The sequence below is a fragment of the Sturnus vulgaris genome, chromosome 1 (genome assembly GCF_052056855.1).
Source record: "Sturnus vulgaris isolate bStuVul1 chromosome 1, bStuVul1.hap1, whole genome shotgun sequence".
Lineage (NCBI taxonomy): Eukaryota > Metazoa > Chordata > Aves > Passeriformes > Sturnidae > Sturnus > Sturnus vulgaris.
The window spans coordinates 26,768,109-26,782,530 of record NC_142243.1 but is presented as its reverse complement, the minus strand read 5'-3'; the positions used below and the strand labels follow the sequence as shown (position 1 = coordinate 26,782,530).

Below are 14,422 nucleotides of genomic sequence, written 5' to 3'. Positions count from 1 at the left end.
TTCATAATATTACAGATATACAACATTTACACTAAAACGGAAGTCTCACTAACATATGGTGGTTTGCATACTGGACCTCCTAGTTTTAATACTAATCCAATCTCTGCAAAGACAAGGGAAGTCCTACTATTGACTTTAGTGGCATTAGATTGGTCAAATGGTCCAAGCAAGGTTATTTAATATGCAGTGCCTATTTAGCATAATTTTTCCTGCTTCACTTATTATTCACTTACTATTGTGTGAACACAAGTCCAGCCAATCAGTTTAACTTTTAATATTAACAGAATAGCTACTAGGGAGTAGTTTCCATTTGTCAACAGATACATTATAGAAAGTTGGTTGCACTACCTCATTACTCTTGCTTTGTGAAAGAGCCAGGCTATCATTTGTCAATTCCTCATCATCTGCATTATTCCTGTTAAGAACTTTGCTCTTCTTCTTCTTGGATCCTCCATCGCTAGCCGTGCTGCTATTATCCTCTTCATTACCTTCCTCATCATTGTCATCCTCATCGCTTCCACTCCCGTCATCTTCATCATCTTCATTATCTCCATCACTCCCCTCTTTTTTCAGTGCATTCTTTCCTTTTCTTTTCTCAGCAGTAGGCCGCCAGTCATTGTCATCTTCACTGTCGTAGTCATCCATATCATTTAGTTCTTCCATCGATACAAAATCCAGCAGAGGTCGGTTCCTGCGCAAATTCCATTTTTTTGGTTCATTTGTTTGCTCATCAGCCACAGCATCAGGTTCAGCTGCTTTCTCCTTCTCTTTCTTCTTTTTTGGCTTTTCTTCTTCATCTTCCTGCTCTTTCTTTTCAGTTTTAATTACCTCTTTGTCTGCTGTTGGCACTTCTTCTTCAGTGGAGGTTTTGGGCTGTTGCTCTTCTACTTTCTCTTCTGCCTGTTCCTCCTCCAAGATATTTTCTTCTGATTCAGTGCAGGAACCTTCACCACTGTCCTTAGATGCATCTTCACTCCCATGACCACTTCCTTCAGAATCTGTTGAGCATATGAAAATTTAAAAAAAATTCCGACACAAATGTACCCCCAAAAATAAAATCTCTTGAAGCAAGTTGTTAAACAAAAGAATGATGCATGTTCCTCCCTCATAAGGTATTCCACCTATTTTTTCAGATGGTGTCCAAATATTGCTATTTCGAGCGCTATGTTGAGAATCTGTTAAATATGACTGCATTTTAAGATGCCAAAAAAAAAAGATGGTAGAACTTACTAAATGAGCATTATATGTTCCTTTGAACTGCAGCTCATATTAACAAAAAGCAGTAGCACAGAGTAATTTCCATGTGAAGTCCCATCTTTAAGAAAGAGCATTCCAGTTTTTAGTTTCTGGAGGTGTTTTCTACATCTTCAAAATAAAACAGCTATCCAATAGAAGAGGTTTGAAATCACAAAATGAAGAGTTTACATAACTAGTTCTAATCATAATATGGATTATCCCACACCTTCATTTTTAATACATCTTTGTTTTTCTGGGTTTGAGGGCTCTTTTAATTTCCAATGTTAGTTCACTTATTAACTCTACATAAACTATGCCTCATTCAGCACTGCAGTTGTACTACAATGCATTAACCTTACACTACTCATAGGCTACTGTTCTGTGTGTACTCACTATTTCATTAATTAACACATGCCAACATGAGCAACAGAAAATACTTAAGATTTTTATACTAAAAAATAGACATCTTTACTATAAAGTACATGTAAAAAATATTGAAAAAAGACGGGTGAACTTGTTAAGCTTTATGAACAGCATCGACCTTGCTATCTCTTATCTTATATGCACCTACTGCTTTTCATTCCTAGCACAGTTTTAATGAAGGAAAATTCAGAAAATATTTTTTTTAAATTTTAAAAAGAAAATACAGTTTCTTGATCCAATGCAGAGTTCAGTTAGGAAGTGGCTACAGTTTTCAGTTTGCTCAAAGCCATCACCAAGTTCTTGATCCACTGTCATAGACGCAAAGATGCAACATGTTGATGCTCACAAATTGAAAAAAAACTCACATCTTAATTGCTTTAGTTACAACCCAGAAATCTCCATCACTCAGTATCACCTTACACAGAGAATTTCTCTGCACACTCAGCTCTGTATAAATCCAAATAAACAGACACTGAGGTAGGTGTGCACAGTGTGTCATTTCATGCGGCATTTTTTCCACCCCAAAGAACATTGCCAATGATTAGACAGTTGTTACTTCAATATAATGGTCAGGTTTGCCTTCTTCTGCATATGCCTGCATGTGGAAGCATTCAGTGAGGAGATTATTATTATCTATTGACAAAAAATTCTGTAAGTGCTACTATTACTGATTAGGACAAAGCTATCCATCCCCTTACAAGCTAATAGAAACTAAAAGTTTCCTACATATGTTCTAATATTTAGAGATCCAGAAAAAACACAAGGGTTTTTTTTACAGTCTTTGAGAAAAACATAATCTAGTAATTTCTCCACACCTACTAGCCTTAATTGTAGTCATCAAAGTGCAAGATAATTATCTGAAGTTTTGAAAGAGTAGAACATGAGTCAGGCATACACAAGAAATAAAACCGGTATTAACTAATATGCAATCAAAAATAATTGTTTTCCAGTTATAATAATTTGTTTGGCTACAAAATCACACGATGGGTAAGGCTGGAAAGGACCACAGTGGGTCGCCCCAGAGCACACTGCCCAGGATTGCATCCAGACAGATCTTGAATATCTCCAGTGGGAAAGACTGCACAACATCTCTGGACAATCTGCCCCAGTGCTCGGTCAACTGCACAGTAAAGAAGTTTTTCCTTGTATGCAAGTGGAACTTCCTGTGCATCAGTTTCTGCCCATTGCTTCTTGTCCTATTGCTTGGCACTGGAAAGAGCCTGGTCCATCCTCAACACCCTCCTTTCAGATACTGATAGACATGGATAAGGTCCCCTCTCAGTCATCTCTTCGTAAGGATGAACAGGCCTAGTTATCTCAGCCTTTCCTTGTTAAGAGAGAGTACCAGAAAGACCACAAAAATGGTGAGAAGGCTCATGAAGACAGGCTCAAAGAGTTGGGGTGGTTCAGCTTGGAGAAGAGAAGGCTCCAGGGAAAACAGAGCTTGTAAGGGAAATTTTTTACCAAGGCCTGTGGTGACAGAAAAAGGGGAACCAGTTTTAACTGAAAGAGGACAGGGTTTAGATTGGACACAAGAAACTTTTCAATGAGCATGGTGAGACACTGGAACAGGTTGTCCAGGGAACTTGTAGGTGCCCCATCACTGAAAATATTCAAGGCCGAGTGGGATGAGGCTTTAAACAATCTGGTCTAGTGAAAGAAGTTTCTGACCAAGACAGAGGGTTAATTCAAATTACCTTTAAAGGTTTTTTTAATCATGAGTTAGTTCATAGGATACCAGGCCTGCTGGCAACAGACAGGGCCCACCAGATAAAAGGAGGGGAGAAACGATCTTTGCATAGGAGTTAGCAGGGCTCACTGAAAGAGTAAACTAGATTTGAAGGGGGAAAGGAATAAACCCAGGTTTCCTAGAGATATGCCTGGGGGTAGCACACCACTGTTTGGGGGACAACATGCTAGAAAGGTCCTTTGGTCTGTTGCCTCAGTGGAGGTAGGGAATGGAGATCCATGCAGCAGTAAAGACACAAGAGTTATTATGTGTTAGAAAACACGGACATGACTGAAAATGGTTATGGCAAGACTTAGGGCTTGCTCCCCCAAAACGCTGGTGAGATCAATAGTCCAGCCAAAGTGCCTCTACACCAATGTATACAACACAAGCAGCAAACAGGAGGAGCGGAAAGCCACTGAGCAGCAGTGAAACTATGACATAGCTGCCACTCATGCAGACATGGACAGCCAGAGTGCTGCACTGGATGACTGTAAGTTCTTCAGAAGAAACAGGCAAGGAAGGAGAGGTGGTGGGGTAGCCCCATATGTTAGGGAGTGTTTTGATTGTCTAGAGTGTAATGACCATATGGCTGTTTAAGGGTAAGACTCAGGGGAAAGTCCATCAAGGCAATACTGGTGAGTCTGTCAAAGACCACCCAACCAGGATGAAGAGGAAAGTGAAATAGTCCATAAGCAGTTGGGAGAGGTCTCACAACCACTACCCCTCATACTCAGTGGACTTCAACTTACCAGATGTCTGCTGAAAACCAATACAGCAGAGAGGAACTGGTCCAGAATGTTCCTGGAGCATGTGAAAGCTAAGTGCTTGACACAGACAATGAGGGAGCCTTCCAGTGAAGACTCCCCACAGGACCTGTTATTTGTGATCAGAGAAGGACTTGTGGGTGATATGATGACTGGAGAGTGTTTTGGGCAGAGCAAACTTGAAATAATTTTCAATTCTCAGAGAAGCAAGCAAGGGAGTCAGCAGAACTTCTATCCTGGACTTTCAGAGAGATGATGCCCTGTTGAGAGGCTTGGTCAGCAGAGCCTCTTGGGAGGCAGTCCAGGAAGGCTAGACATTCTTCAAGGAAATCATAAAACCACAAGATCAGGCCAACCCTATGTGCTGAAAGGCAAGCCAGCAGTGAGAAAGACTGATCTGCCTGAACAGAGCTGGGAGCTTTGACTTGAACTCAGAAGAACAAGGAGAATTTAAGGCTTTTGGAAGAAGGGGCAAGCAACTCGAGAGGACTACAGGAATGAAGTGAGGGAGAAATTTTTTTGCAGGGAGAAAATTAGAAGGGCCAAAGACCAGCTAGAACTTAATCTGACTACTGCCATAAAAGATAATAAATACAGTATCAACAAAAGGAATAATAAATAAAATAAACAATAAATATACTTATTTATATATAAATGATACAAAAATAAATAAAAGTAAAACAAAAGGAAGGAAACAGAAGGAATAAAACAAAAGGAAGGCTAAAGACAATCTCCACCCTTTACTGAATGGAGGAAGGAAACAGCGCCAAAGGATGAGGAAAAGGCTGAGGTACTTAATGCCTTCTTTGCCTCAGTCTTCAACCGCAAGATCCATTGTTCTCTGGGTATCCATCCCCCTAAACTAGAAGAAAGACACAGTGAGCACAATGAAGCACCCATAATCCAAGGGGAAATGGTCAGTGATCTGATACATATCTTAGACAGACACAGGTCTGTGGGCCCAAATGAGCGACATTAAATCATTTACCAGCAATCTTGGCTAAACAGGGAGGTCCCAGATGATTAGAAGTTAAAAAAAAAAAAGTGATACCCATCTGCAAGAAGGGTCAGCCAGCCTGACCTTGGAAGGTCATGGAGCAGACCATCTTGAATGCCATCAAGATGGTGCAGCACTACAGACTGGGGGCAGAGGGGTTGGAAAGCTGCCCAGAAGTAAAGGGTGGGGAGTGCTGGTTTGGCTGAACAAGACCCAGTAGGTACCCAGGCCAAGAAAGCCAGTGGCATCCTAACCTGTACCAGAAATAGTGCGGCCAGCAGGACCGGGGCAGTGATTGCCCCCCTGTATTTGGCACTGGTGAGGCCACACCTCAAATCCTGTGTCCAGTTCTGAGCTTCTCACTTCAAGAAAGACTCTGATGTGCTGGAGGGTGTCCAGAGAAGGACAATGGAGCTGGTGAAAGGTCTGGAGCAGAAGCCTGGAGAAAAGGAGGCTCAGGAAAGACCTTACCACTCTCTTCAACTGCCTGAAAGGAACCTGTAGCAAGAGGTAGGTCAGTCTCTCCTCCCATATAACAAATGATCCAACAAGAAGAAACAGCTTCAAGTTGCAACGGGGTGGATTAGGTTGGTTATTAGGAAAAACTTCACAGAAAAGGTTGAGCCTCGGGGAAGTAGTGAAGTAGCTGAGTCATTGCCCCTGGAGATATTTAAAAGATCTCTAGATGTGGCACTTAAAGACACGATTTAGTGGTGGGCTCGGCAGTGCTAGAATAACAGTTGGACTCTACTTTAAAAGGTCTTTTCCAGACTAAAAAATTCTAAAATTCTATGATACTTGCCAGTTCTCAAACATTTTACAAGTAACTCCTAAAGCTATACTCTCATATCAGACATATCACAGATTAAATGCCATATGTATGCTCAGAGCAAAATGTATTTTGTATCTCATTTCACAGGTGCCAAGTGCCTATGCGCAATATTTGTCTTACTGTAAGTAAGGTAATGCAAGATTTTGCCACGTTAAAATTAACTGAAATTTATAACTTAGCTTTCATTATTTCCCCACCATAAATCTATGACAGACATTTGCTTTGATGTTTTAATTGTACTGATGCATTTCGAAATAGTCTTAAGACTTCTTGCCAATTTAAGTCTTCATTTTGTTTTGGACAGAATCTTAGTCTTGATCTCTAACAGCATTCCAATTTACTAACATTGATTCTTGTACATCAATACTAAACAATGCAATAATTTGAAGCAGAGAGGAAATAAACACTATTTTCTTTCACTTCCCTCCTTCAATTTCTGTTTGCCTTCTTCCTGCACATTTTGCTTGCTACTTTCCTTTATACATTCATATACACACCAGAGATATCTATAGTAAGAGATATCTCTCCTTGATCTGAATGCATCCACTGTGATAGGTGCTTTTCTAGAAAGAGCTATTCTGTGATAACAGCAATTTTTGCAGGTCTTCTTCTATCAGTGCACTTTTACTGAGGAAGAGGCTGCAGTATACAATTTTCTCCTTGAAAGAAATGCTTAAAGAATGGCTCTTTCAAATTGGCAACCATATCATGTCATTCCCTATAGGAAAGAAGTAAAGCTACTCTAAGTGAAAGATGGGGCCAGATACACCACCAAATAGTGAAGAATACAGAGTTCCATTGAGGACAAATATGAGAGATAACAGTTGGGAGAAAGACATCATTTATTTCTCTACACCTTGTATCTTTAGCTCTACTAAGCACAACAGCAGGTGGCACTCAAACTAAAGAGGATAATTCTGAAAAGAACAGAACATTATGCTACACAATTAACATACAAAAAAATGTGCAATAAATAAACACTCCACTCAGCTGTGGAGTCTTGGATAATACGTATGATGCACAAGACTTCACAGTAACCTACTGAAATCATTGCATGAGTCAACAACAAAAAAAATCCTTCCAGGGATTTTTGCAGGAGTATTTTACAAACAATTTTAAATACTGACACCCCACAATTTAATTTTTTTTTTCAACATTCTAAGAAAATTCATGTATACAGAGAGGAAGTTCTGCACTACAAAAATACCTGGCCAATCTCAGACAGGAGACAGTCTGGGTCTTCAATGCAGTATTTAGCTTAATAAGCAGCTCTTTAAAAAACAGCTTTATTGATTGTTTTAAGTGAACTCTAAAGGATAAGCTGGTTAAAGGCAATCATGGACGCAATTTTAGACTTGCCTCTTCCACTAACAAAGCTTAACAAATTCCGAATAGTAGACAAGAAGCATTTGGAATCATTTTAGAAAATTCTTTTATTGGCACAAAATCCTATCTGTTTGAGTCTTTCCAAAGTGCTCGAAGCTACCTAAAACAAATACAACCAAGGATCCTGGAACACTGAAAAACTGAGCATGCAACACGGAGAGCAACTACCAAGTTATCACTGCTAAATAATATTATTCAATAATAATCTAGCCATCGTGTGATAAAGAGCCTACAGTGGCCTTTACAATACCCTCTTTTTGAGAGCAGTCACAAAAACCAGGATGCAGGTAAGCTTAAATGTCACTCAACCACCACCATCTTATCTATTGGTCCTTTACCCTCTTTCTTCCCCCATCAAAGCAAACAACCAGCCTTTGACGTGATTATATGAAATTACCTAGTGATCTCGGCTAAAACAACTTGTTAAGCACCATGTACAGTCCCTCACCCAGGGTGCCTGCATCATGATGGATGGGAAATATGGAAAGCACTACTAAAAATGTTTGTCAACAGCCTCTGGCCATAAATTTCCTTATGGAAGAACAGCTCCAGTACCACAAAAAATCCTTGCCATATGTGCTATACCGAACATGCAAAAGCAGCTGTACTTCCTACACATCTGATCTAGATATTACAAAGACTCCATAATACCTTAAGGAAATTATTAAACTAACTAGAAAGCTACGATATTAATAACTGGATTATAACTGGATAAAAAAAGAGGCAGAAAAACCTAGGTCATATATAAAAAATAAAAAAATTTAAATTACCAAAGCCAGAGAGAGTTGTGCAACTGGTAGAATTGTGATCACATTTATTATTAGAGAGAGGTCCATTATGCTATGTTCAATAAAACTATAAGCAGAAACTAAAGGCTTAATACCTCACTCACAACATAATTCCAAAAAAGAGAATCTAACACACCAGTTAAATATATGCCCTGGCTTTCTATGTTATTTTGCTCCATATGATGATTAAACACTGGTAGACTACTGGCAATTCAACATCAGCAGTGCTGGCAGTTAAAAAAACTGAACTGTCTAAAATAACATGATTAAGAATACACCAAACCAAACCAATATAGATTAAGACGCTACAGCTCTACAGAGAGAATTTTCTTCTCAAATGTTTTGAAAAGAAATATCTAATATGTATTAACTGCAGATAGAGACTGGGCAGAGCAGGAGACAAAACTGACCACTGATTCACAGTTAACACATTTCAGAAAACAAGTACTTAGTTTAATAGAAAAAATTATGGGAAGGGAACAAAGTAAGCAGCTTACTCACTTTTACACTAGCAATAATTATGTCATATGACATTTCAGCAGATGTCTATTCAAGTTTGCAAAACCACTCAAAACTAAAGATTGTCAATTTTGACTTGAGTCATTAGGAAGTGCCTCACTGACAAGGTTGGAACACTGATGAAATTGGGTGCCCTAGGAATTGCTTGTCAGCGAGCACCTAGAATAACAGAAATCCCAGTGTTTCCAAAGAAAATGGAAGCTGAAAATCTTGTCAGTGACTCCAACGTTTTACTTAGGGTGGCAGACATCTGTACAGACAAAAGTTTTACCTAGGATGAAGATACTCCAAAAGAACATACTGTATTTTCCATTTTCTCAAATAGAAAAAGCCCCTGTGAATTCCAGTCTCAGGAACTACACATTAAAATGGAAATACATTCTAATTTACTAATGATTAATTAGTCAATATTTTCTTTTACCTTCACTGTCTACTGAAACACCTTACAACTTTGCTCTTGCCTGTCATTTAAGTTTAGTCTAAAAAACCCAACCTTTATTTCTTCATCAAGATTTCAGTACTGTTGAACACTACAGTATTTTGACCTTCACAAAGGTTCCTTTATATTACAATATTCTGTATAGGAAAGCAAAAGTGTAATCTCCATTGTGCTGAGAGGAAACAAGTTGCATAAAGATATTTGCAACTTTTTATTTCTAGACCAAGTCACAGTTTTTAAGAATAGATAATATATGCATTTATGTAGATCATTATGTGTTTTAAACAGATCTACTGCAGACTTCAACTGCAAGAACAGTACATAATATACATGCAAGTCAGACTTCACACTCAACACCAAAAAACAAAAAAAAGAATGTATGTAAAAATTTGAGTCAAGACTAGTAACAGAAGCAGTGACAGGACTGAGCTCTTCAAAGGCAGCATTCAGTTATTTTCTTCTTAGCTACACTGTGATACGAAACAGTCCTTAAATTCACATGCAATTCTTGTTCAGGAACCACTACATTCCTCTGCATGATTTCAATTTCAGTATATGTGCTGACAAAACTGAGTTCACCGATGAGAGAGAAGCAAAGTGGTAAATTCTTGCTTTGGAGTCCTGCTGGGAGTTACTCTACACCTGTACTCTGATTTCTGACACTGGTGTATCTCCAGCTGCTCCCATTGCAGAAAAAAAAAATGAACAAAAGGACTCCTCAAAGCATGCTTTAGTTAACTTCAAAGCAAACCTTCAAGTAAATGATGTGTATTGTGAAAGATACTATTAAAAGCCTTAAGTTGAGTATATAACAGCACCATCATTTCATGTCACATGTTTATACACTCTGACTCCAAAGGGACAGTTTTTTTGATTGATCCCACATTAAGATTATGTATGACAATCTTTCTCATGGGACAATTTTTAAAAAATGTTTGCAAAAACCAGAAGAATACAGTATTTTAGAATATAGCACTACTAATAGAAACAGAGAAGCCATTAAAAATTATTTTGTTCAGTATAAACATAATGAAAATCCCAGAGGCCTGAAAACTATTTACATAAAGTAAATTTACAAGAATGTAACAGTTTTAAAATCAACTTGTCTAAAGAAATGTCAGAATGTTGAGATCTTTTAAGCGGAAAAGGCCAACTGACAGGTGGTATGACCCAAATCCGAAAGAAAATAAATTAGCTACACTGTAAGTAAAAGTCCATGCTGCCTGTGGATTTTTGGTGGAAATAGAGGTCAGGTGATTTGAAATATTTCAAATAATGTTTCAAAAATTTTTTTCTTTTTTTCTAATGAAAAAATTTACCAAGGTGTCAGGACTCTGAAAACAAAAATTCAAAAATGCCAGCTGCTTCCTAAAAGCACTTAACAGCAACTTCTCAAATTCCTACTGCATTGCATATTCCCAGTAATCTGGCAGAAAAATGAATGTGTGTAAAAGTTTAGGTGTTCTGGGTTCAGTCCCCCTATATTTGCACAGTATCATCGACTACTACATATCACTAGAGATCCTAAAGCTCACACATATGGACACAACACAATTATCAGGGAGAAAACCACTTCAGAATTCTTTTAACTCCATATTTAAATAATATTTTAACCTAATTTTCAAATTTGTTTTGTTATTTTAAACACCTATATGTGCATTTGTGAATGAAATAAACATAAACATATGTCATGGAGCTGTGGAATTACCATACTAGAATTTATGGTCATTCTCAATGCAAATTGGTTCTTACTTCTGACACACTTATTTCCTTTTGTAAGCAAAAAATACAATGTCATTTTGAATTCAAGCAAATACTAAATACTGATTTGCAACAGGCTGCTCATAAGAGTCCTATATATGTACGTCTGTGTGTGTAAGAAAGTCCCTTTATTTAATTACTTCTTCCCGCCAAATAGAAATGGACTAAGCGCAAACAAATTTACCAGTGTGTTATACCAGTTTCATTTTAAACCAGTACAGATGTTCTGCTTCAGATTTCCTGCAGCTATTCATTTAAACTTCTATTACATGTAAGAAACTCTTATTTGCAGTAACTTTCTACTCCCCAACTTCTCCAAACCCACAAAAATTTCTTTTTCCACACTGAAAATCTTCAAATAAAAAATAAAATGTCAAATTCAGTTGCTTGTTCTCTTGCTTGTGAAACACTTGTTTCAAAGAGTTTTTACAAAATTTTAAGTTATATTAAACAACATTAATTTCTCCTACAAATTATAGATATAGATTCAGAAATGCTACAACAACACTTCGTGAGATATAGGAACACAAAGCAGCATTAGAAGAAAACATTTTAAGTAGAACTTGGGTTTTTCCTCACATGCTTGTTTCAATTCAGTGTTGCATATTTAAAGTAAAATCCATTCAACTTCCTCAAAATGAAATTGACTTTGAAATACACTCAAGGCTAAATACTGACCACTCCTCTCTAGTGTATATACAGCGTCCTACAAGTCAAAAAGGATAGCAATTACAGATGAGTCTTCTCACACATTTATTTTTAATAAATGATTGTCTTTTGATCAACTAATATACTGCTCTAAATTATGTGTTCATCACCCATACTCCTTTTCCAATCCTTATTTTCCCTTAAATCCTGCCTACATTACTGTTCCAAAATAGGGAGATTTTCTTTGGTAATTAAAAATCATTTCCTTTTATGGCAAATTATATCCTTATTCAAAAGAAAGGAGCAAAAAGCCTCAGAACACAATTAAAAGAGTAGATGAAACAAGCCCCCAAAAGTCTTAAGATGCAATTGGTAAGATGACATATGTTTACTCTCTTAAGCCACTGCAGCCTGCTCTACCAGAACAACCAAGGGAAATATGTCTAAGTCTAGGGCAAGAGGCAGTGAGAAGAACAAAACCAACCAACCAAAACAAAACAAACCACAAACAAGGAGCATTAGGGCATATCTTAAACCTAACTCTGGGTGCATTATTATGTTTAAGTTCATCAATACAGAGGAACTTGCCAAATGTTAAAGAATAAGCCTTTAAATGGGAATATTTTTGCACTATACATTCACACAAGACATGCACCAGCATCCCCAGTGCAGAAATAACAAAGTCAAGCTATTTGATAAGCTGCCATAATGTTTCCCTCACATCTTATACATCCTGCATCTTCTTGTTTATTTTCCCCAGCATATGCCACAGAACATCCAATTTGCAGTTTATTGACCAACGTGGTCCTATCCCTTCTTTCCCTTTCCTTCAATATACTTGAATTTACTAATTTTATTTTGGCCATCTTGTCTATGTTCAGTTCCTGTGAATGTTCACTGCAGATACAGGAATCTGCACATAAAAAAAGACTGCAAAGCAACAACACTCTACAGGAAGGACTTCTTTCTAACATGAAATGTGCACAATCTTCTGCATACTTCTACCTGAATGGACACCTTAAGTTTGTCTATTGTAAAAAACAATAAGAACAAGAACAGATTATCTTTCTGCTTTAGGTTCTTACTCACCGAGTAGAATTAACATTGAGAAAAAGTCAAGTTCGTTAAGTCCAAAACAAACTATTATCCAGACTTGTTCAAAACAAAATGGCTTTAGATTGCTCTTATTTCAACATTAAATACAGTGAATAGTCCCAAAATTATCCCTATACTGAAGCACTCAAAAGCAGTAAATACAGTTAAGGCAGTCTGCACATTTGCTACTCACATGTTTCTACCAAAACCTGTTTCACAATCATGAGACTTCTGTTATAAAAAAATAATCACAAGTGAAGTATTGATTCCCAGTTATCCAATCAAGTCACTCCCTTCAAGGGGCTCCAAGTCCCAGCAGACTCACTACAAGCATTCTGCCTCTTATATAATATTAAATGAGCAACTATAAACCAAAAGTGAGATAATTCTGAACCGAGGAGATGAGAAAGCATATTTACCTGAAGCATCTCCAACTTTAAAATCACTGTCATCAGAGCTATCATAATCTAAAGCTTCCAGCAGCGAAGCTGCCAAAGGCTTCACCTGTCTCCTCTTCGAACTGCGGTCCACTGCAGGGAAAAAAAAGTGTTGTTACTGGGTGGCATAAAGAGAATTCAGCATCGCTAAGGGCATTTAAATTAAGAGGCAGCACGGGCGTGACAGGCAGGGGCAGTCCCGAGCGCAGCCCAGAGATGCAGCGCAGCGGGGTCCCGGGGACACCCGCTCCCACAGGTGAGGCAGGGCAGGGTCCGCGCTCCCGGCGGAGCGCTGGTGCTCCCTGCAGGCGCCGGGAGCCGCACGGCACCGCGCACCGCGGGCTGCCCGCAGCCCCGGCAGGGCTGGGCGGGCGCTCCGGCCGCCAGACGCCCCCGGAGCAGCCAGCATGCCCCGAGGACGCGCCTGGGCGCGATCCGCCAGCTACCAGAAGCAGGGAGGACGCGCAGCCGGGACCGTGGGACGCCCAAGGGACGGCGACGCGCCCGCTCGCCCGGGGGCGGGGGCGCTCCGCGGGCATAGCGGCACCCCCGCGGGGCAGGGCCGGCAGAACCGCTGCGGATCACTTACTAAAGCCTGCGCGGATGGGCGGCGGGCGGGCAGGGGGCCTCGGGTGCAGCGCCGCCGAGCCCCGGGCCCCTTCCCCAGACAATGGGCACGGCGGCGACCCGGATGCAGACCCGCGCCCGCCCCGCCGCCAGCCCCGCCGCGCAGGCGCCGCCCGGGCGCGTGCGCACGGCGAGGGGAAGCCGGGCAGCGGCGCGGGCGTGCGGGGCCTGCGGGGAGACTGCGGCGGGGCCGCCGTGAGCCGCGCTGACCGCGAACTCTCAGCGCAAAACCGCTCATTGCTGCCTGTGAAAATCAGCTCTAAAAACCGCTCCGGCATCTTTCCATTTCCCCGTGTAGAAACGAGAAAGCGTTACAAAGCTGTTCTCATTTAACCCCTGCTCGAAGAGCAGAGTTTCGCATAGACTCTGTTGCATTGTCAAACTCATTCCTTCACTTTTAAAGAACAGCAATCCACTACATTAGGAATAAAAAAACAAAAAAAGAAAATTGGGAAGAGATGTTCAAGGCCAGGTTGGATGGGGCACTGAGCAACCTGATTTAATTGAAGATGTCCAAGCCCACTAGGTGTTCCTAGTTGAAACCAGGTGACCTTCAATGTGCCCTGAAACCCCCGACCATTCTGTGATGCTGTGACAATACAAATCCCAGGGATTACTGTTTGACCACATCGCAGGAGTCTGGGAGCCCACGAGCACAAAACCTAATGGTGAGAGATGCACAGCAAAGAGAACAATGCTGGGCATTGCCCAACGAAGAATCCCTTGCCTCGGTTGCAA

The 14,422-nt window shown here is 40.0% G+C and overlaps 1 protein-coding gene across 1 annotated transcript in view; it reads right to left on the bottom strand.

Moving 5' to 3' along the window:
- PHF14 (PHD finger protein 14) overlaps nucleotides 1–13,962 on the bottom strand; it is a 159,415-nt gene extending 145,453 nt beyond the window's left edge. The window contains exons 1-3 of the mRNA XM_088160059.1: nucleotides 13,647–13,962; nucleotides 13,040–13,150; nucleotides 349–998 (exon numbers count right to left, since the gene is read on the bottom strand). Coding sequence (XP_088016185.1) covers nucleotides 349–998; nucleotides 13,040–13,150; nucleotides 13,647–13,962 — 1,077 coding nt within the window. The remainder of the gene's footprint in view (nucleotides 1–348; nucleotides 999–13,039; nucleotides 13,151–13,646) is intronic.
- Nucleotides 13,963–14,422: the final 460 nt, after the last annotated feature.